Source organism: Coffea eugenioides, chromosome 6 (assembly GCF_003713205.1).
Source record: "Coffea eugenioides isolate CCC68of chromosome 6, Ceug_1.0, whole genome shotgun sequence".
In the NCBI taxonomy this organism is placed as follows: domain Eukaryota; kingdom Viridiplantae; phylum Streptophyta; class Magnoliopsida; order Gentianales; family Rubiaceae; genus Coffea; species Coffea eugenioides.
This window is the reverse complement of record NC_040040.1, coordinates 42,522,455-42,545,348: the sequence shown is the minus strand read 5'-3', so window position 1 is coordinate 42,545,348 and position 22,894 is coordinate 42,522,455. Positions and strand designations below refer to the sequence as shown.

The 22,894-nt window shown below is 34.6% G+C and overlaps 2 protein-coding genes across 8 annotated transcripts; one reads left to right on the top strand and one right to left on the bottom strand.

The window, feature by feature from the left end:
• Nucleotides 1–7,837: 7,837 nt before the first annotated feature.
• Nucleotides 7,838–16,545, top strand: LOC113775847. 6 transcript variants are annotated; one of them, XM_027320882.1, is made up of 8 exons: nt 7,838–7,948; nt 9,602–9,663; nt 11,706–11,797; nt 11,887–11,993; nt 12,650–12,758; nt 14,461–14,474; nt 15,999–16,100; nt 16,178–16,545. In XM_027320882.1, exons 1-8 carry the CDS (start codon nt 7,880–7,882, stop codon nt 16,319–16,321), a joined length of 699 nt encoding a protein of 232 aa, XP_027176683.1. In that variant the 5' UTR covers nt 7,838–7,879; the 3' UTR covers nt 16,322–16,545. The 6 variants fall into 6 exon arrangements, with proteins under 6 accessions (XP_027176683.1, XP_027176682.1, XP_027176681.1 ...); XM_027320881.1 differs by having other exon boundaries at nt 9,566–9,663; nt 11,724–11,797; nt 11,899–11,993; XM_027320880.1 differs by having other exon boundaries at nt 9,566–9,663; nt 11,724–11,797.
• A 1,193-nt stretch (nt 16,546–17,738) lies between these two features.
• LOC113775486 lies at nt 17,739–21,920 on the bottom strand. 2 transcript variants are annotated; one of them, XM_027320386.1, is made up of 8 exons: nt 21,721–21,920; nt 21,427–21,548; nt 20,903–20,946; nt 20,720–20,805; nt 20,319–20,427; nt 20,065–20,078; nt 19,262–19,363; nt 17,739–18,104 (listed from the first exon to the last, which is right to left on the bottom strand). In XM_027320386.1, the coding sequence occupies exons 1-8, from the start codon at nt 21,832–21,834 to the stop codon at nt 17,988–17,990; spliced, it is 708 nt and encodes a 235-aa protein (XP_027176187.1). In that variant the 5' UTR covers nt 21,835–21,920; the 3' UTR covers nt 17,739–17,987. The 2 variants fall into 2 exon arrangements, with proteins under 2 accessions (XP_027176187.1, XP_027176188.1); XM_027320387.1 differs by lacking the exon at nt 19,262–19,363.
• Between the last annotated feature and the right edge of the window lie 974 nt (nt 21,921–22,894).

The following is a 22,894-nucleotide window of genomic DNA, read 5'->3' as shown; positions in this document are numbered from 1 at the left end:
CCAAACACGTATAAAGTGGCAATACTATTCGAGTATGCCTAGCGAGATCTCAAAAGATCAAGTAATAATATTTCCCAAGGTTCACCAAACTTCTCGACCAACCCCTTGCTGGCTCGAGTTACAAGGTTAGCCAATGGGTTGGGGTGCCTCCCAAAAGTATAAGTGGTCGATGAGACATCGCTCCAATCGACTTAGACTTATTTATGGTTCTGAGTTGGTATGAGAGGCACCTCCCACCCGAATAGGGTGTGGTACATGCTTTCGCTCAGAATTTACGAGTTAAACAAGTTAATATACAAGTACAAGTCATATATATTCATGTAACAAGTATCATGTAATTAAAAGAGAGAGAAGACGATGGCGATAAAGTACACCCTTGTCTCGACAAGTTCACGTATCATTTATAGCACTTGTACAAATAACATTTTAATCACATAAGCATTTAACATGCACTTGACACTCACCACAAGTCAAGGGCACAACAAGAGTGAAGCGAGTAGTCAGACGAGCTCTTCGGCGTCTTTGTGACCACTTGAGACATGTACAATCATAATTACCTTTGTGCTCGACCAAGGTTTAAAAGAAAGACATTTCCTCGCTACCCACTCTCCATGTCACAAGTTCGAATCAAATTAAAGAAGCTTTTCTAGCTAAAACATTGGAATAATACTCAAGAGAGCTCAAAGGTCGTTTTTGATTCAAGTTGTGATAAGGAATCTCAATTCCAAAAGAAAGTACCATTTTCACTTTCGACACGAAAATCGAGGAACAAGGGTAGATGGTTTTCATCTCCCAAAAGTTCAAATCTCATGTCTAAATTTAGAATATAAAGAGTATTCACATTATTCAAACTAATGGAGTTAAGACTCATCCAAAACTCCACTCATTTCGTAGAAAAATATCAAAACTAAGGTTCCAAGATTCAAATATAAAACTAGTGCAATTCACCAAGAACTACATTAGCCAAAACACTCCCTTTTTGGAGTTTAAACTCATGGGAATCGAGGCACAAAATTAGGGTTTGAAATTCATTTCTCAAGTATAAAATAAGGTGTCGTTAACCAATAAAGTGGAACAACCAAAAAAATGCATTAAGAGAGGTTTAACCTTCAAAAACCAAGATTTGAAATAAAAGTTTAGAGTTCCAAAGGAACCGTATATTCAACCATGAAATTACACCTAAAACAGTCCAACAATCGCAAAGGAAGATGGAAAGTTCTTGAAAAGGAGTATTTGTTTGAAAACAGAAAATTTTCCAAGTTGGTGCGACCCTATTTGGAAAAATCGTATCTCAAGTTTCGTAAGTTCAAAAATTGAAAACTTTATACCGTTGAAAACTAGACTCAAAGACTAAAACTTTCTAGAAGACACTTTTCTCAGACTCTAATTCGAAATCATTCAAATTTTAGCTCAAATTCACTGTTCTAGACAGGACAGAGCAAAACAGGCTTGCAAATTCAGTGAAGTTTGGAAATTCGGCAAAATTCGTAGAAATGGAATCAGCCTTTGAAATTCATACAAAAATTAAAATTCCAAACCTAGTTTCAAATGCAATAAACGGAACTCGATTCGGACCTTTCTACACCAAGATACAATAGTTCTAAGAAAACTGAAGTTTGGAACCTGTTTTACGAAAATTCCAGTTCTGACGAACTAGACAGAGTTTCAAAATCAGATCATAACTAGAGCTACACAACTCGAAATTTATTGTGATTTGTGGCGTTGAAAACTAAATTCAAAATACTACAATTCACTAGAAGGAACTGTCTTAAAATTCGTTTTGCAAGATAGACAAAATTGAGTTACAAACTGCAGCTTTGACTGTTTTTCGGATGCAAGCAGGGAGGGATTTCAATCATTTTATCCGGTTCACTACGGCTCATAGGAATCGAATCAGAGGGTGAATTTTATACCAACGGAAAGCTCTCGGAGTCTAGTTTTGGATGCCACAAATGACACTCAATTTCAACTCCCAGACAGAAAGTGATGACCTAAAACGTGAACACTGGTTGGGGTCACCTGATCAGAAAAATTCCAGATTTCTTCCTCACTTTCACTCCACTTTAACACAATTAAATGGAAAGCTTTTTGGGAGATATTTCATACACATAACCACTATCATATATCAAGTATTATTGCACCAAAATAACATCAAAAATTCGAAATTAACAAGAGCAAAATAACCAGCAGAAATTTTCGGACAGCTATCTCCTTTCTCTCTTCAACTTTTGTTTTCACTCTCACTACCAAAACCAATATTTCATTCACAAAATCAGCAACCAAACAAGCAATTCCTCAAGGCCTCTACCTATGGAGCCACCTCAAGTCCTCTACCCAGTGTCAAGGTTCTTAGAACCCATCAACAACCTAATGTTTAACTAGTTAGAACTAACCAAAAGCTAGTTAAGAGGTGAAAGAAAATGAGGGTTTTGAGGAGTTTTTACCTTCTCCAAGAGTAGAGAGTAAGACCACAAGGAAACCAGCTCCAACCACCAAGAATCTTCCTCCTCCAAGTCCCTTTCTAAGCTGGAGTGAAGAACCAAGAAGATGAGTAAGATTGAAGTGAATTGTGGGAGCAAAAAAAAAGATCAGGAAGCTGAAATTGTTTTGGCTAAAATGGCAAGGGAATGGCCGGCCAAGAGGAGAAGGAAATTTGAGACTTCCTTGGCTAATTTGGAGGATGATGTGCACGGCTAAGGAGGAAAGGAAGAAAGGAAATGGAATTGTTTGGTCAACTTTTTTTACTTAAGGCCTAAGGGTAGACCAAGTCAAGGTCAAGGTTCCATAAATGTGTGACAATTGTCTTACCAAAATTAATCCTCATCTTATTATCTTCTAATCACTAAAATATCTAACCAATATCTAATTATCTCTTAACACCTTATAAAATAATATTCCTTTATACAAAACTCCCTTTTAATCTTCAAAAATTTATTGAACTTATCGCATTAGCGGGTCCTCACTTCCAAAATGCACTTCAAACTTAACATGCACTAGCTTATACATGGAAAATAATTTAAAACGTGATTCACTTGTAAAATATCGAGGAGATTAAGACAGTAAAGTAAAGTATAGAAAAAGTATTTGAAGAAATAAAATAAAATAATATAAAATAAGAAAATTTTTCGGGTCCTCACACGACCCCTCTTAACGCTTGTGTATTCTTGGAGGGCGGGGTACACAAGTGTAGGGAGATTAGTTCGACAAAGTTACTCTCTGTGTTGGCAAAAAAAAATGACAACAAATAAATTGATCTGTGAAATCCTAATAAATGCAAGTTGAAGACGAGTACAATAAGCAAAAGCCAGAAACTATTCCAAGCCTCAAACTTTCATTTTAAAAGTTTCAAAAGCCTCAAATAAAAGGATAAATTGGTCAAAACAATCCACCTTTTGGGTTGCTTCAGCTGTAGCAAACTCAATATAGCCATAGCCCTTAAATCAACCATCTAGATTAAGGGATTTGACGAAAGATTCGAAATTCACTCAATTCTCCTTAGTTGTTTACGTTGTTTTGAAACTATTTGAATTTGTACATTACCAATTGTTCTAGTATTTAAAATATATTTTAATAATTGGTGTATTATAAATCTAAATGTCTATTGAGCAATCCAAACGATTAGAACAATTTGAATAGATTTCAAATTCTTTATCAAGTTTCTCAATCCAAACGAAGCCTAATATCAAGAAAAGAACTTCAAGCAGGGTAACAAAGTTTTTAAATGCTATGGATGAGGGAGTAAGAACCTTTTTGAGATCTTCCTCTTCAGACGAAGTGGATTCATCATCAGAAGAAACCCTACATTATAGCATAAAACATTTCAAGGAAAATACACAAGAAATCCCTTTTTTCCCCAAGAAGACAAAGGAAAGACCAATCCACATAATGGCAATTTACAAACTTAGCATGCATGCCCAAAAAATTCAAAAAACATTAAACACAGAAAGTGCAAAAAAAAAAAAAAAAAACATAAACTACCCACGAAATTGAAAGACTAAAAATTGTGAAACGAAGTAAACGTTCTCATGGGTATTGGCAGCTTATAAGCACACCATAGATACACAACACAATTAAACACCAAAACATAAATCAAGAAGGACCATCAAAATGATAAACATTGAAACCAACAAAAATGAACGCACACCCGATTACATAGTAAAACATCAACAGACAATTAACGCACCCCAAAATGAAACAAAGAAAGAAAGCACAAAAAAAAATATTGAACCTTTGTTCAATCATTTCCCTGGGCTTGTTGCAACATCCGAGTACATACAGAAAAATAAGCCATCCTACAATAAAACTACCAAAAAAAGGAATAAAAATTAGAACCTTTCTTCAATTGTTTGCCAGGGGATGTTGCGTCTGCAGCAGGAGCAGCATCAACCTACAACATTCAAGATATATTGTTCGGAAACATACTTCAATAAGTATTTATCATATTGGATAATGTATAATTTGAAAATTTTTAAATGTATTTATCTCTTTATTTGGTTTATAATATATGATAAAATGATTAAATTTGATATTTTATTTTTTAAATCACAAAACCTACTATATAAGCACCAAGTTTGAACTATTGCTAAATAGTGTTTTTAACTCCAAAATTTCTATTCCTAATTTTATGGGATGATGTTCACCAAACATTTTTACAGTACTGTTAACACTAAAAGTGCTTTTTTTATCAAATGCATCGCAACCTCGAACAGAATCTTATTATGTTCAGACGTGTTTAATAATAAAAAAAACTGAACATATGAATCAATTAATTAAATATCACTGAATATTTTTAGACAAGGGAAAATTGCATCAATACTCCCTCACATATGACTGATGTGAAATTTTAGTCCCTCAAAATCAAAATGATCGATTTTAGTTCCTAACAACTGAAAAACGATCACTTTTGGTCCCTCGTCACCTTTCCGGCCAAATTTTTATCGGAATGTATCATAGACCCATCACATGATTAATTTTTTAAGGGCAAATTTGGCAACTCATTTAATATTGAACTAATTTTTCATTTAATCTACCATTTTTTTTCAAATTATTCTCCATCTAAACCCTAATTTCACAAGTCTAAATCCACATCACTTATTTACCTATTCTACCATCATCTTCTCATATCACTCCCACTTCCACCATCACCACCACTGCCAAAATCTCTTTCTCACTTCTCAACCTCCACCTCTCCTCTTTTCCCTCTTTTCTCCTCTTCTTCCCTCAATTTTATGGGTCTTATAAGTATATTTCTTTCTCCCTCTATTTTTAAAAAATCATGGAAATGTGTTATGTCAAATTTCAAGATTTATTGTAACTAAATAACAAAGCTCAATAGGGCTCGATGTAAATATGTACGGCAGAGGTTAGGCGGTGTCACAAACAGCACATCTAGTAGTCCAACCTCTCTCTTTCTTGCTAGGGACCTAGAAAAGTCAAGGTGAAGGTGGTTTCCCTACCATCTCCCGTTTTCAATAATACTTTGAAGAAATGATTTTTTCTCACCACCACACCAAATCCTGATAGCTTATTCCCAAAGGACTTGAAAATTAAAAGATTTCGAAGAGCCTTAGCAAACCCATGATAGCATATGTGGTTGATATAGCTATTGAAGTTACTAGTCTACAATCACATCCGAAGCCTCACTCAAGAAGCTCTTATGTAATCATCTTCAAATTATTGAACCTAATGGCTATGTACTACTTGTAAAAAAAGATTTGTTTTAACTTTGTTGATTCTTGAGGCTTACATGGCTGATTTTGGAGTTATTGATGCTGTGTATTTCATCTGGGTCACTTTGTAAAAAAAAAATCAATGAGTTTTTGTGTTGTTTTGACAAAAGAAATGAAAAGGATTCACAACTATTTTTTGCCATTTTGACCACTTTTTGTACAATTTTTGCAAAAAATAATGTTAGAATCGGAATTTATGCAAAAAACCAAGTGGGGAGCAAAATTTGAGACAAAATTGTGAACAGAAGATGGTGGTCTGTGGTGGTGCCGTTGCTAAAATGCACTATGGCAACTCATGTGAGCTTTGTAAGAAAATGGAAGGAAGAAGATGATAGAAAAAGGAAAAAGAAAGAAAGAATAGAGAAATGGAGTTTTATCAAAACCACGTCATTTTAACTAGTTTGGTATTTGGTGAATATTGGAGAGAAATGGTGGATTAGGAAAGAAATGGGCAATATTAATTGAGTTGTCAAATTTGTCCTTAAAAAACTAATCACGTGACTGGCATATGATATATTCCGACAAAAATTTGGCTGGAAAGGTAACAAGGGACCAAAAGGGAATATTTTTTAATTGTTAGGAACTAAAATCAATCATTTTGATTTTGAAGGATCAAAATTTTACATCAATCATATGTAAGGGACTATTGGTCTTGGTAACCCTTTAGACAAAACTTGATCCCAAAAATAAGTGATAAGTTACTCATTTATCACTGAATGTGATATACATTCAAATGTATTTGATTTAATACTTAGCAATTCAAGAAGTGCTTAATTCAAGCCTAGGAATCGGAATTGTAATTGGGATCGCGTCCAAAAATTTAGTATGGATTTTGATCAAGAGTATCATTACAATGACTAGTGTTTGGTATATATTTATAAGGTTTTGAAATCAAATTATTTCCATTTTCTTTTCTTTATTTATTTCTTCTTTCCCTTTTCTTGCTTTTTTTCTTCCCCGTCCTTAAGTACTCATGCTTCACCATATTCTCTTAAATCAACACTTAACCATCACCAATCAATCTTGCAATTTGTGGAGTATGGGAAAGTGACTGACAATAGATGAGAGAAAGGCTTGCACAAAAAGGAAAAGAAGAAGAGAGAAGAGAAAGAACCAAATAGAGAGGAGCAGCTGCCATGGAGTATTAGAGGAGAGAGGAAGAGAGCGAAGAGAGAAGAAAAGAGAAAGTGAGAGAGATTGACAAGAAAGCAGAAACAACTAGATGAGGTGGGGCTGCTGCTATGGAAGATTGGAGGAGAGAGTGAATAGAGAAAAAAGAAAGAAAAGGATGACGATTGAAGCCTGGTATGGAAGATGGAATCAGAGAGAAAAAATGAAAGAGAAAATCTAATGGTAAGATACTGCAATGAAAGTTGGGCCGACGTGATAGAGTGATGAAAACGATATGTTTTCTTTCTTTTCTTTTTTGAAGTTTTCTAGTCAAATTGAGTCAAATTTGGGAATCCATCAAAACCCCTCTAATTTGTTGGGGATTGAGAACTCCCAAATTTTAATGATTCACTCTAAGATTCTGAATCCAATACATGTAACCCAAACAACAAGAATTGAAATTATTTCAATTCCTGATTTCGATCTCCTTTTACCAAACAACACCTCAATAACTCAATGAATTCATATTTCAGATTTTAGATTTTAGATTTCAGTTTTCAAACTTCAGTTTTATCAAACGCACTCTTAATTCAACACTTAAATTTAAGAGACTTAGATCTTAACATGTTCAGACTTGATTGATAGCCAAAAGTAGAACATCTAAATTAATTAATGAAGTAGCACTGGATTTTTTAGATAAAATTTATTCCAAAAATAAATGGTAAGTATTCACTTATCACTTTATCATCTAAAAGTGATATACATTTAAACGTATCAAATTTAGTACTTAAAAATTTAGTAAGTTAATTGATTCAGATTTCAGATTTTAGTTTTCAAACTTTAGTTTTATTAAACGTATCATAAATTCGCTAAAAACATGACATAAAAATTCAGGGGCTAAATGTGTTTTACTCAAAAAGTTGAAGGACTAGATAACAGATTTGTTCCTTTTCTTTTCGTTTTCCCCCAAAAAAAAAAAAACACAGAAATGCAAGACAGCACAGAATTTCTGGGAGACTGCTGCGACTGATAAGAAAAGCATGGCCACAGCGACGATGGCGATTTTCACGTTGACGTCACCTTCGCTGAAGCTTCTCAAGCGCTCTGACGTAAGCAACACAGTTTTCTTTATCAGTAGTTCTGCAAATTTGTAAATGCATAGCGATTATTCATGAACAGAATTCTACTTCAAAAAGCTAAAGGTTTTTTTTTTCTTTTTTTCCTGTTTTTGTTCTTTGAATTTTGAGTGCTGTTAATTGAAATGCAGAAGATTATTGTCGTCATTGACTAAAAAAATTAAGACAAAGGCTAATTCTAATTGATTAACGTCGCAAATTGAGCTACTAATGAGAATAATTTTGAGCCAATTCAAGATGGAAAAATAAGTACCTTGTTTGGATATTGTAATTAATTTGCTTGCCTAAATGTTTGTGGGTACAAAATTTCTTAATGAATGTATTATCTCGCTAATTTTGGCAATTGTATGTTATAATTGTGGAGTAAAATGTTGTGAAAAAGGCTACTTGTAATTGAATGACTTAAGAAATGAAAAATAAAAACCTTTGCAGATGCTAATAAAAGTAATTTTGAGTCAATTCAAGGTGGAAAAATTAGAACCTTGTTTGGATATTTAATTAGTGCTTTGCTTTAGATGTTTCATGATTGCAAAGAAATACTTTAGGTACGACATTTGCTAATGATTGTAGTATCTTACTAATTGTGGTAATTTAGCTCATTTTACTTATAAATGATAAAATTTTCACTAAATAGATTCCATGATTCCTTGCTTTATTTTGTTATAGGTATTTGAGGAATGAAATCAAGTCTACTCTGTTTTATGCAAAATGAAAGACGTTACGAGATTAAGAAAGTCTAGAAAGTAAAGATAAACAAAATGTTAGCAATAGTGGTAGAAGTATTTCATAGGATATGCTCTTGAATTCGAAGCTTTTTCAGAGATGCTCTCTTTTTTAGTTAGTTATTCAGGATTGCGGTCAAGATTTTTTTTTTTTTGTTTTTTTTTGTTTTTAATGCTCATTGTTGAATATCTAATGAAAAAAAATGAAAGCATGTTTTTGTTTAGAAGTTTTGAAAATCTGAGAAGCTGTTTCAAAAAGCATCTCACTGTTGCCAGTTTGGATTTGCCTTTTCTGGGTAAACAGAAGCTAAAGCCTGTTGAGAACATGTTGAAACTGCTTACAGCTTGGAGAAAAAGGTATAATTATATTAAGTAGTTCAAAACAAGCTGTGCCTAGATGTGAAAGGTGTAAAAAAAATCTTGTTAAAAGTTTTTGATGGTATGCTTTCTGAGAATTTGTGTTCTTAGTTGAAAAATAACCAAATGTCTGTGCAAAAGTACCAAAGAAGCCTTAGAAATTATCAGGATTATATTTATATCGAAAGATTGTTAGAGGTTACAAGGTCAACTTGCAGATTGAATGAAAGAAAACTTGAACTCTAAACACCATTAAAATGCTGCAGCTGAGAGCTCCGCAATTTTATTATTTATTATTTTTACAAAGACCTGATAACTCTTCACAATTTTTAAGGGCATCATATGTGCTAGAATACTTGAAGCTTTCTGCAAAATGTTAATAATACTTCTTCAGTTTTATGTTAAGGCAGCTTGGCTATTCATGGAGTGTACATACACAAATAAATCAGTGCTTACTAGTTTCAGCAGTTTTTCTTGCTGTATCATAGTTGTAATGTTTTTCTATCATCAGTTTGTAGAATTTCAGAGTCTCCATCCTTGTGTACAGATATACCATCATGCATCGTTAACCAAGTTTGGCAACACAACAACCATTAATAGATGCCACAGGTAAATAAACCTTGACCAGAAGGTTTGTATAAATTTAGGCTCTAACAATTTTCCTGTTATTGGATGCATATTTGGCTTAATTAACATGTCGTTCTTAGTAGTGCTTGTTTTATTGACAATACTTTGTTGTTGCTTGGGCTTTTGGGGTCAATAAGGTGTGCTCCCTGTCTCCTTTGATATACAGGCATTTCCTTTTGGGATCACAAAATGAACCCTTAAATGAAGGATGATCTTTTAGTTTTTCATGACCTGAACAGTTAAATGGATATCTTGTCCAATTACTAATCTGACACATCTCGTCTGGAGTTTAACCAAGTTCCTATTCCATGGCTATTTTGAAATATTGAACAAAAAAGGACTTTGGTTGGCTATAATTTACAATGGATTTGTTGCATAAATATAGAACATTATTACTGTAAAACAGGTCCCAAGAGTGAGGTGCTGGGATTACATAGCTAGGATTATAAGGAGCTACTGAATCAATTTGGTGAATACTTATGAAGAGATGATGAACTATTTTTGTGATGGCATAGTTTTTTATTAGCCAAGTTTGACAAATGGACGCATATTCTGATTTTAGAGGGCATTTATGCTAGCAACCGAGATTCAATTGTGTATCCCATACTAGTGGATTAGGTTTGACATCACCTGCCTGCCAACTTGGCAAGGACCAAGACATTATAGGTTTTTTTGGCTGCTTATTCTTTCAATAAATTAAGTATCCTGTATGTAGTGACAGGAGGATGTAATCATGCACCCAGTTTTCCTGGCAAATTTTGAAAGCAAAAGTATGGCAGACATTTCCATTTTCATTCATTTCTTGAACAAGGAGCAATGATAATATTAGCTGTATCCTCTGAATTTTAGATTTATTTTAAATTGTTCAAATTTTAGTTACTGTGTCAAAGTTCAACTAAGAATTACCTATCTAATTGGACAGAAAATACTCTTGTCTGTTGCAGAAATTAACAGGCTCTTGCATTCCTGCATTTATTCTCTTGACATTTATTAATGTAATAGCAGGACAAAATAGTATGCTTCTTGCCTATCACTCGAGGAGGTTGAGGTACTTTTGCCACCATAGAACCGTTCTTTTGTTTTTTGAAGCCTGAATACTGAGTATCGACCAGTTTAAGAAGTTAAGACCCTTTAGAAGCAATAAACTTTTTTTTTCTTTTTCTCTTCTTTATGAATGGATGGCTTGTGGAAGAATATCTCAGGATATCTAACCAAATTATACTATAATATCTTTAGATAGCACATCGTATTCATCGCTAGTAAGAAACCTGCGGGTTGATACATCTTGGTTAAACCTGAAGGCTGTTGTGAAACTACATAGAACTAGAGCTGCTGAAATGCTTGATAAATATATGTGGCTTGTGGAAGAATCTGAAATATATGGCTTGTGGAAGAATATTTCTGGTTGTCTAACTAAATTATACTCTATTATCTGTAGCTAGCACGTTGTATTCATTGCTAGGAAGAGACCTGTGGGTTGATATGTCTTGGTTAAGCCTGAAGGCTGTTGGGAAACTACATAGAAGATAGAACTAAAGCTGCTGAAATGCCTGATAAACATAGTCTTGAGTTGATAAACATAGTCCTGGAAACTCTTGCTTGCTTGTCCTTTCACACCAAAGTCAATGTGTACTGATGAGTTGGAGTTTGCTGGTTGACACTTAAAAGCTTCAGAAAGATCCCGCTAAGTTGAAAATGCCCCGAGCACTAAAAAACTAGAGAATTCAGACTTTTTGTAACTAGTTAACTGCTGATCGACTCTTTTTTTTTCCTTTTGTGTTATTCCTAGGGATGATGTTGATTGAAGAAGGGTACTTCTCTGTTTATGCTCATCAGCTAAAGAAATATATTCACCTAGCTCTCATGTTTATGCATAATATACATGTTATTGATGTTTTAATTCTGCTTTAAGTCATAGAATGAAGCTTAAACTCTTGAGTCATTTCAATTGGCACATTGCACTTGTTTGGTGTCATAGGATTTCTTGCTTCTTGGACGGCCTGAGCAGTAGTATTATTAAACAGGTGTTTTGATGGTTCTAGGGAATCAATTACCCCTAGCTTCTCTAAGCAATATCTGCAACATTTAGCCAAATCAGTATCTGCTGTTCGTTCAGGTGCTAATTGCTTTACTGAAAAGACTTATCTGAAAGTTATGACTTGCTTTTGCAGACTTAGTCTTTGATCTCTCCTTGATATGTTGTAGTTACTATATCAGGTTTGGAGGCATCGATAGCAGATCCAGAGGAAAATGCAGTACATGTTAAAAATGCGAAGATTGTTGTTGAGTCTCGAGATGATGCTAAGCTACAAGTAAGCTTGCAAGAATATCAGCTCTTGTACATTGCCTATGTGGTATAGACTTTGGTAATTCACGTGTTATTTGTTCTCTTTAACCATGGATTGATAATCACAATTCTACCTTGACAGTTGCATGTTTAAGCGCTCAGTCATCTGTCCCACTTTCAAAATATTCTTTTTCCTTTGAGTATTGTGCTTTTATCTCTTCCATGCTCATAGAGTAAAGATTTCAAGTTCAAATTTTGGGGTGGTAATTGTTATTCTGTGATCAGTTCAATTCACTAGATATTGTATAACTGAGCCATGCTCATATGAGGTCCTAAATAGTGCTAACTGCTGACCTGCCAAGATAATAACTACCACCATACATGTTTAAGAATTTGAGTAGCATGACTTGAGAGAGGTAGCATAGAGCAAGCACAGGAGATCTAAGAGTGGCTTTGTATGGTTGAAGCAAGGGGGGGAGGGGTCCTTCCTTGGGGTGCCATTCAATTTTCTAATTCAGTGTTTGAGACTTCAGCAATGTTTGCATGTTTTTGTCTGGCAATAGCAATTTTATTTACCACTGTGTCTTCTTAGTTAGGTTAGGACTGGACTAGTCATGCGGCTTCAATTTTACCATAACCTAGTATTTAAGCTGAATTAGTCCCTCAATGTCTTTCTTCCAGGTAAGAGTCGATTTGGGAGGAGAGGAAACCAGATTAGTGTTTGAGAAGGTTTTAACTAATTTAGCCCGTGCAGCTCCACCTGTTCCTGGATTTCGCAGACAGAAGGGAGGTAATCATGTCATTGCATTTGAAAGAAAGTTATTCATTAGTCGAGAAATTGAACCATGAGAGCTCTGATATTCTATATTTTCTGTCCGATTTTAGTCCAATACCACATGAATTAAAAGCTTGCACATTCTAGGAAGGATCTAAAATTTAATCCACAGTCATTACAGTGACCACAGAACTGGTAATATCCATGCATAATTACCTAGTAATCAATCAGTTTGTTGTTTCTCCTTTTTCTTTTTTGTTCTGCTGTTTAGGGCAATAGGGTGACGTGGTAGCAAAGAATAAGTGCAATACCCTCTTTAGAAATACACAATTTCATAGCTCTTGCTTTTCTCATTTTAAATTTGCATTATCTAAAAGGCCATGGTACACATCGAGATTTCAGCTTGCGTCATAATCGGTTTCCGGCCTTAGTACCTAGGCAGTAAATTTGAAAGCATGGTTTTCATGGGTCTATTGAGGCCGCATGACTGGTGATGGCCAAGTTTCTGTTACACCATTTGACCTCAGTGCTATTATTTTCTAGTTGTAGTGGCGTATCTCAATTGAAAGTGGAGGTATCTCAAATCCATTATGGGCCTGTTCTCAGTTCTTAAATAGGGCTAGCAAAATGAATCCATGCCCATGTACTGCCCACTGAAGCCTGCCTTCATTAGACATGGGTAGTTTGGGCACGGTTTCTTAAGGATTTGGCTAATTCTTTGTTTCACTCAAACATTGAGCTGGTATGAGCTTCCCGAGGAACCCATCAGGACCATAACTTTTTTCCTCATTTTATTTTTGTATTAAATAATTATTCATATTCCTTTTTCTTCTTATATTTGTTTCTAAACTGCTGCACCACCACTTGCTGATGGCAGACCACTGCAATTGATTAATTGTTGTGGAATCTGGCCAGTTGTTGGCAGTGATTCTACACGTGCTATCTTTCTTGAGGAGTAGAAAAAAATAAATAAAAAAATAAAAGAATAAGAAGAGATATTGAAAAAAAATTAAAGAACAATAAAATGAGGAAAAGAACATGATATATTCAAGTTTGCACCCATGGACCACCATAAATTCCAGTTCCATTTTAATTCTACCTATTTTATGTCATCAAAAAGAAGGGTTTGGACAGTTTTATGCCTATGCCCATTTATTTGCAAACCCATTCAAACCTGATTGACCCGACCATATGCCAGCCCTAGTTTTGTGCAGCTGGTTTTAGCTCTGGATTCAGAAAGTGTTGACTCCTTCTTCTAGCTTTTTCGGGTAAAGAAAGGCTGGAAAGTGGAGAGGTCTTTTTGGCTTCGGATTCTGTTTCCAAATTTCACAAGCAATAGAGAAGAGGCACCGGTGCCTTGAGCTGCAGACTGATATCCATATGTGTCCAACTTTGACATTGTTGTGCTTCTGGCTTCTATTGTCGATTTCATGTTCCTACTGAGGCAAATGCTGGAACATTATCTAGAAACTGCACTAGCAAAATCATGGATAATATGGAAAAGCAATTTAAATCTAAAGGAAGACCACTGTTCTGGCAAAAGGATTTAACTAGGGAACTGTGATACTAGATTCAGATTATAAACTCTCTACTATATCACCAAAATCATTAAGCTTATGCTCAAAAATAAACTATTAGCTCTGCTTGTTCAACCTATAGCTCTTTTATTCACATTGTTCTAACTTTCTATTTTGCATGTGCATGGTGGTCCTTTCAGGGAAAACATCAAAGGTAAATATCCCTATGACTTCATTATACTCTATGAAGAAGTTTCTCAGGTGCAATGTTTTCTCTTCTGTCTTGCTTTTCGATGATGAAGTTACATACCGTAGGACCTCCTCTTAAATCTGTTGCTCCAGCAGAATGTGGAGATTGTCAGAATGTATTTTCCTTTCAAAATCTAGAATTCATATGCAAGTATTTATACTGTTTGAAGAGCTACGATGTGATTGAATGGCATAAACAGTGTCTTGATGTCATAAGCTACAAAGAAACTACCCTTTTTGCTGCTAGGTTCTATTTCATTCACACAATTGTACATGTCCTTTTCCTGTGTTCTCGTTCTTACTTATTATATCATAGCCTGCTATCAGGATTCATGCATCTTGAAAAGTCATGAATCATTAATTATAATTTGAGCTACACAGGATATAATTCATTCACTAGGTTTCCATTTCATGTGAGAAATACACGTTAATAGATGCCTCGCTCCTGCTCTCAGTCGCTAAATTGTGATATGGGAAGCTTTAGGCTTCATAATGTGAAACTTTAGGATATGATTAAGAATGTTTTATATCACTAGATCTCCATATAATTTTCAGAAACAATCTATAATGGTTGTCTAACTCCTGTTTCCCGGACCTTAGGGTGCTAAATTGTAATTTGAGAGACCTGTTACCAAAGCCAATGCCAGTTTCTTGGAGTTGGAGATATGCTATGACCTGAGTTAGGCAGCAAGCCATCAACAATTTGTGTTTGCTGATTCTATTCATGGGTGTAAAGTTCTTATTGAATCAATTTGTTAGTAACCTCAGTTAACAGTGAAATAGAAGGGTTATTCAGGGATATACCATTATCAAAAATAAAAGCTTTTTCAAATAACAGAGAGCTTTTCAGTTGTTTAGAGAAAATAAAAAAAGCGAAAATACTATCTTTACTATATTTGAGGACATAGTGAAGAGAGGAATTTATGAGTCTAAACTCGAAAGTACTTCCTATGCAGATTAATATATGTTGTAACTAAATGCTTTTCATACGGTTGTATGAGAATCTCATGATCTAGCAAACATTACTCAGGATCAGGGTACTCGATGCATTTTGGATGTCTATTAGTTTTAGTTCATATAAATCTTGTTAAATTGTTTGGTGTATAGTGAGTCTTTGTAATTCCTTGGTGATCTATTGTTGCTTCCAGTTACAAACTTAATAATGTCGAAATCCAAAATGATGCAAATGTGTGTGCCCATTTTATGGTAAAAGTGGATTACAAGGAGTCTTTTTTCTTTTCCCATACGTATGTGAACTTTTTTTCTCAAACACTATGCCATTTGTTGGAAAATCATTTATATAATTTAATCGAGCCTCATTATTAGCACCTAATGGTTTTTGTAGGTCCTCATACCTGACCATCCTTTGTCTCTTTGCTCTTCTATGTTGAACTAACCGTGTAGCTTAGACAAACTTAAAATAGATTATAATCTCCATCACATTTTACTTGTCTACTTTTCTTCTTTGTTTTATGGGGAATTCTTGCAGGTCCCAAAAGATTTTCTACTTCAAATGCTTGGTGAAGAACGTGTTACCAACTTTGTCATACAGGAAATTGTTAGCTCAACCTTGGCTGACTACACAAAGAAGGCAAGTAAATTCTGGAAATTCATTAAGTTACAGATGAAAATTTTCCTATGAACTTCTTACTCCTGTTAATCCTGCAGGAAAATCTAACAGTGAAGGGCAACAAGATTAACACTATACAGACAGCTGAAGAACTCAGATCATCGTTTGTTCCTGGAAAAGAATTTGGATTTAGTGCTACACTAGAGCTTGAAATATTGACAGCCGAAACATCTAGCCAATAGCCTTGGAGAGAAAAACTCCGATGTGGTCGAATTCTTTCATTGCAGTAGTCACTGTTCTTCTCTATCCATTGTGTTATCTATTCATTCTTCTTTTTTTGGTTAAATGACGAGAACGCAAGTAGGCTGTACCCCACCTTCTCACAAGAAACATTGCATCGCATTTTCTTGTATTCTTCAAGGCCGCCCTTGCATCTATGTCCAGTTTAAGCTTGATGGTCCGTCAAGATTAGAGTCTTACCATCATATGAATTCATTGATCAATATTTTTCTGTAAGATTTGATTTGATTTTGAAACAATAATATAAAATGGAATGGGTTTATTAGTACATGCTTGATTTTTGAATGGCTAGTTGCTTACTAAATACAAACTGGATAAATGAAATTTTAAAGAAATTTTAGCTACCTTAAAACACTGGGGACAGAACAGTATTATATGGTCAAGGTACATCACATGGTATATAATTATTAATCACATCCCGCTTAAGTAAGGAAGGTTGGTCCTCCATGTCTAGTACTGAGAAGACAAGGAGGATTTGCCCTACTTGAAATGCATTCTAATTTTGAGCACAGGAGGGGAAATGCTAACTTTGTAATGGTTAAGGTGCCCTTTTTTTTTTTGTCACCAGGGCTTTCTCCGCACTATTTACATCAATTGTTCCACTTTGGCAGGAATAAAGGACAGTAAACACACCCTTTTTGAGCTTTTGCTTGAAATTCTCAAAGGAAGGAAATTGTGTATATTGGTGTAATCCAACCAAGTTAAAACTTGAATATTAACATCTTCAAGCTCAAGCTCAAGCTCGATTTGAATGTATCCACTCAAGTTCAAGCTTGTGCTTGTCGAACTCTTGAGCAAAAATATGTTTGAGTTTGAGTTATTTTGTTATGTCAAAAGAGCAGCTATCCCAAATGCCATATTCTAATTGGAAACGAGTTGTTACAAATTGTCCCAATTTGATTCTATTCTAAAGAAAGAATGGTCTACTCCTTTGTTTTTAGGATGTTATACTCAATGTCATTTATGCTGTTGCGTTGCTAAAGAATTGCCATAAAGTTGTCTAAATTTCGACACTACCGAAAACCTCTGTTTGATTTTGTTTTTTATTTAATGCTTTCGAATGCTTCATTCAATAATTCTGCTCAAGAAGAAATAAAAATCTCAGGTATTAATTGACTAACAATTTTTCAGTGATAAAGTTTGTCAGGTGAGTGGTTGGCAGAGGAAAACATGGAATTTTATGCGTGTTGGATGTCATGGTTGTGGCACATTTACACTAATCTTTTTCTTCTACTACTTTTCTCATTATAGGACTCTTAAGTTCTTGCACGCTTTATGAAACTGCCATAACAATTAATGGAAAATTTTCTCACCTTGGCATTGTGTACAAATGGTTGAAGCAAAATTATGGCTGGAGTACAGATATCAGAAATATGTCTCACCCTCTTGAAACTTTGGAATGACAAACTTTAATTGGGCAACCCCATGGGATAAGGTACAATTAGAAGTCGAATGAAATATGAACTCTATCTCCCGCAATCATACTTCCAAATAGAACTGGGAAGCAAAGAATTTTAACATCATGCCTTACAAAACACTATGCCATAACTAAGCTAACCTAAGTTCTAAACAACAATAAAATACCAAAAAAGCTTTATTTGTAAAACTTCAATCTTGACACTGAAGGATGGCCTCAAATTTGAACTGATCACCGGGTTCAAATGTTGCTTCAAGATCTTCAAAACTTTGTTGCACTCGCAAATCTTTACCAACTGACAAACCTTCCTGCAGTATATGTACGCATTGATGGATGACACAATTTTAGCTCATATTCTACTCACTTAAAGATGAACAGATGAAGTGGATGAACAGAAAAGATGAAAAGGTTATGATGCCTCGCCATAAATATAGATCGTAAGATTGTAAATATTCAGAGTAAGAAAATGGCAGAAGGGTCCACCTAATACATGTTTAGGGTAAATCTGAATTATGTTATGGAAAAGCACATACAAATATCTTTGTCATGCAACCACTTTTTGGATGTAAGCCAGCTTGCTAGACGAAGCCAAATTCTCGGTCTTCAAGTGTAAAAGAAACCACTTGGATATGCTTCTAGAAAGGATATAAGTACCTAACATCGTGGCATCCTATAAATACAAGAATAATCCTAATGAAAAAGGGATTAACAAGAGATGGTGACTCCATTGGCATAAGAGGCAAGTAGAAAATTGAATTTGGTTAAAATAGAGATTTGTGGAAGGATGGTAAACACTTGATACCTCAAAGACTGACAAGTCGCCCTCTGATTTCAGAATGTTAAAATGCAGTAAAACTGTAACCATCAACTCAATATCTTAGCTCATGAGAGTCATGAAACCTTTCCAGATCAATAGGTGTAATACAACGATAAAACTGAAAGAGACTACATGAAGCAGCATTTTATAGTTATGAAAAGCAAGTCTTATATTCTTCGGATGCATTAATTGATGCTAATTGCTCATTCTTGTCCAATATCCCTTACACAGTAATTGGGGTTCAGATAATCACCCTATTATACTAAAACAGTAGTAGTTGGAAGTCAGTTTTTCAACATAGCTGGTATCATATGTCTCAATCAATGTTATCTATGTTTTTGATAACCCCAAGGCATGCTAGGAAGAGTAAGAAAAAGGTTAATCCCATTTAAGCTTCCCTAAATCTAAACCAAACTTGAATGTAGAACAATCAATGTTATACTCTGAAAGCTTATGCTAGTGCAATATGTAAATTGTACAGCCTCTCAAAGCAAACTAAGAGCAATATGGAACTAAACAAGAGAAGAATACCAAGCACAAGCTAGCACAAGAGCATAAAAAAAGGAAAAAAAAACAAACAAGCATTCTCCAGCACCAAGCAAAACATGTCAGGAATGGATTGGAAGGAAAGGAACCTATTGGATCTACCTTCTGCACATAATCAGAGATGGTAGAGCTTAATATTCTTTTAATGACTTGTTTGTAAACTTTTGATGGCCCAAGAATTTCCAAAAGAATGTTTTTGGGTATCTGCAAGAAAATTGGAAACATTAATCTGAAAACTACTCCTGAAATTATGACATAACTGAAAATAGAATATAATTACATTTTTACTCATGCAATAAAGAAATAGCCTGAAAGAGCTATTTATCTATCTTTCAAAAAATTTAGCATTTACATTCTTTCTCGAGAACCGAGAGAGAGAGAGAGAGAGAGTTTTCCTCTCAAATGAGCTGTCCTTGTGCTTTTCGTGATAGAACTAAAACCACTTTTATTCTCAGGAATGGTAAGCTTAGTCCCGAAAAATGGAGATAAAACCTATATCCAAATGGATAGAAAAGAGTATGCGATTCACAAGCCTAGGTATTTTCATCAGAAACAGATGTATTTACTGGCTCAAACAAAATCTAAATGCCCATGCAGGAATCTGACTTTATTAGCAAAATTTATGAACTGTTTTCACATCAATCTGTTACATGTCTGTACAGTGGAAATGGGAATGGTGAGATCTTGATTTCTGCATCTATGTCATTGTTGGCTAATAACTACGTACCTGGACCTCTAGGGCCATGAACCAAAACTAAATTGATTTTAACAATGAAGTTGAATGTTTGGACATGTAAATCCAAATTTACAGAGTTATGTTATCCGATGGTACCATAGACAGTCATGCATGTATGATGCTTCTACCATGTATTAATGTTGTGAAGTTTAATTGAAGCACAACTTACATTCGGTGTCTTTCCTGATAGTCCCCAGTTGTCAGCAACAGACAACCAAATAAAGAGGAAAATCACAAATCAAGAGCCATGTCAGCAATAAAATATGGGGAAAAAAATATCCTAGAGGATGTTGAGTCATGAAATACACCAGAAGGAAAAACAAGGAGCTCAGAAGTAATAGAAAAGGCATTTGATTGACTTCAACAGCTTAAAAGTACATTTCTGTAAAATATACAGCTGAGATAACTTCAGGAATAGCCCACCTCCTTTGACTCTTCGAAACCCTGGAATTGGCTGAGCATCAGCAACCATCGAAGAAAACACATCATCAAAAATTGCTTGAGTTCTTTTGCCTTCTACAACCATGCTTATCTGCAACCAATGTCTTGATAAGTTGATAACTCTCCTCAAAATTAAGGTCATTGTCTTGGAAAAAGGGTATACAAATTTTTACAGTATCAATTCCTCCTACAAAAAGAAAACACATCTCTGCATGCAACAGATTTTTCAAAGTCTATACTTCTTGGCAATTTTGAACTTCAAACTTGTTGGAATTCCATATTTATCCTCTGCAAACAGTTGGCATACAAGACCATTCTTTTGGTGCAACAACATCTATGCTAAACCATATTATAACATGCATACTTTGAAATCACAGTCTCACCTTCAATTCATTAGCTTTGTCAGTTTTACACGGCGTTACAGAAAATTCCTCAAATTGGGAAGAAGAAGCTTGAGAATCTTCCAAACCTACAGGGAGAAAAGAATCGGAAACATATGTCCAAGAATGCAACCTTTGAATTTTCAAGCCGAAATTATAAGAAAAAAGAAGAGCTAGATTTTGCACCTGAAGATATAACTCTAAGAGTATGAAGTTGTTTAATTTTTGTCCTGGAACAAGAAATATTTAGACCTAGCATTGCAATTACTATCTGCATCATCTAAATTCTCAGGCTACTGAAGTTACGGATGTTGATTAGGAAAGAAGAATATTAAACCACCAAAAGAGGTTGAACGAGAAAATATAAGTCCGGAAAGAAACTAAATTCAGCTTGGAAATCAATAATAATCTAATACTCGAATTCCAGAAATACAAAAATGCCTCAGGTTTATGCACATCCTATTATCCCAACATGCCATCACACCATCACACGAATCCCACCAACCCCAACTGCCAGAGCTTCAATTAAATTTGACAGCTTCAGGACAACAAGCAGTCCAATGAGAGGGTTGGAATGCAAAACAATTTAATCATGTACTAATAATATTTGAACAAAATTCCACTAAATTGCACTTAACGGTCTGCTCTAAAACAGCAATTGCTATGGTAAATCTTCAAATACAAAACTGATAATTAAGTGCAATTGATACCTTTCATGAACAGGTTGCCCTTTCCACCTCATGTTAGAAGAGAAGCATTCTTCTTTAGAAAATTGAGATAGAAGAACCAAGTCATTCGCACTACATTGCCTCTGCCTCCGAGGTGGAATAACCTACACAAATCATCAAAAAATTCATTGAAAAATAAAAAGAGCGATCAACTAGAAAAACTAAAAAGAGCTTTAAAGAAGTTAAACACGACCATTTTCCCAACTCCGCTCGGACATATACAAGTTCAGGAACAAGAAATGGGGGTAATAGGGAAAAAGAAATCAGAGATTTTACCTTAGAAATTGGAAAATGAAAATGGGTTTGAGTGTTAAATGCAAGTAGGTCCATAGCTTTCTTTCCTCTTCTTTGCTCTCTGCTCTTCACTGACTTTGCTTTCCGCTTCGTCATCTTACCCAAGAAAAGGGGGCAGAAGCAACATGTAAAGTTAATTCGGCAATTTGCACAATTACCCGCTGAACTTTTAGTTTTGCAAACTTTTGACGACCAAACTAAATATATGCTTGTAAAAACAATTTTCATAGTAATAAATGAAAAGAGATTTGAGCAGGAAACAAAAAACATAATTTATGAAGAGCGTAATACTAAAAATGTATAAGAAGTGAACAAAATAGAAAGAAATTATAAGTGAAGTGGATTAAAAAAAAAATTGTTATGCATAACTTTAAAAGTATGAGCGATTTTAAACTGTGAAAAAAGTAGATAAAGTTATTAGATAACCGTATTAAATTTTAGGATTTGTTAACCTAATTGAGGGTATAAAAAGAAAAACCTAAAAAGTGAACATTGTGCGTTAACACCACACATACACAACATGTTTTTTACTTTACATATTATACAAATTTCTATTTATCTACCAAACCATTGGAGTGTGTGAACTTTTGGAGGTCATACCCACAAGGTGATAATTTACTTTAATACATATCCATATATATATTTTGTTTGGGAATTGTTTGTGGGTGTGTCCCAAACAAAATATATATGATCACTCTTTAGTTACTAATCCAATTACTATATAAATCAATCCTCCTTAATGATTTTAATTCACAAGTACAAAATTAAAATCCAAAGCCATGGCATTATTAGTTACATACTAAATTACTAATGCACTTGAATCCATCATCTCGACAAATATAACCAATGTAGGACTCTTAATGAAAATTGGAGAAACATAGCGGTCATAAGGGAAAATCACCAAAGTAGTCCTCATACCTTGTAAACAATCATTTTTTGTTTTTACATTTAAAATGGGGCAATGTGTGACGCCCCACATCTCCCTAAGGCGGACCAAAGGGTATCCGCGGACGCCTGCCCAGCTCACGCCAGGACTCAAGCAATTCCATTCAATTTCAAACCGAACTAATCACTTCGATGAGAACAACATGAATACAATAATGCGGAAGCGTTCAAGCTTAATAAGTCACTTAATGTATAACCAACACATCGGGTA

Bases quoted from the DNA above. Each gene is read 5' to 3' on its own strand.
- LOC113775847 (XM_027320878.1), top strand. From the start codon at position 7,880: ATGGCCACAGCGACGATGGCGATTTTCACGTTGACGTCACCTTCGCTG. The intron at 9,664-11,705 runs GTAAATAAACCT...ATTATTAAACAG, and splicing joins ACCATTAATAGATGCCACAG to GTGTTTTGATGGTTCTAGGG. The intron at 11,798-11,886 runs GTGCTAATTGCT...GATATGTTGTAG, and splicing joins AGTATCTGCTGTTCGTTCAG to TTACTATATCAGGTTTGGAG.
- LOC113775486 (XM_027320386.1), bottom strand. From the start codon at position 21,834: ATGACGAAGCGGAAAGCAAAGTCAGTGAAGAGCAGAGAGCAAAGAAGA. The intron at 21,549-21,720 runs GTAAAATCTCTG...TGATTTGTGTAG, and splicing joins TTCATTTTCCAATTTCTAAG to GTTATTCCACCTCGGAGGCA. The intron at 20,428-20,719 runs GTGAGACTGTGA...CATTGGTTGCAG, and splicing joins ACAAAGCTAATGAATTGAAG to ATAAGCATGGTTGTAGAAGG.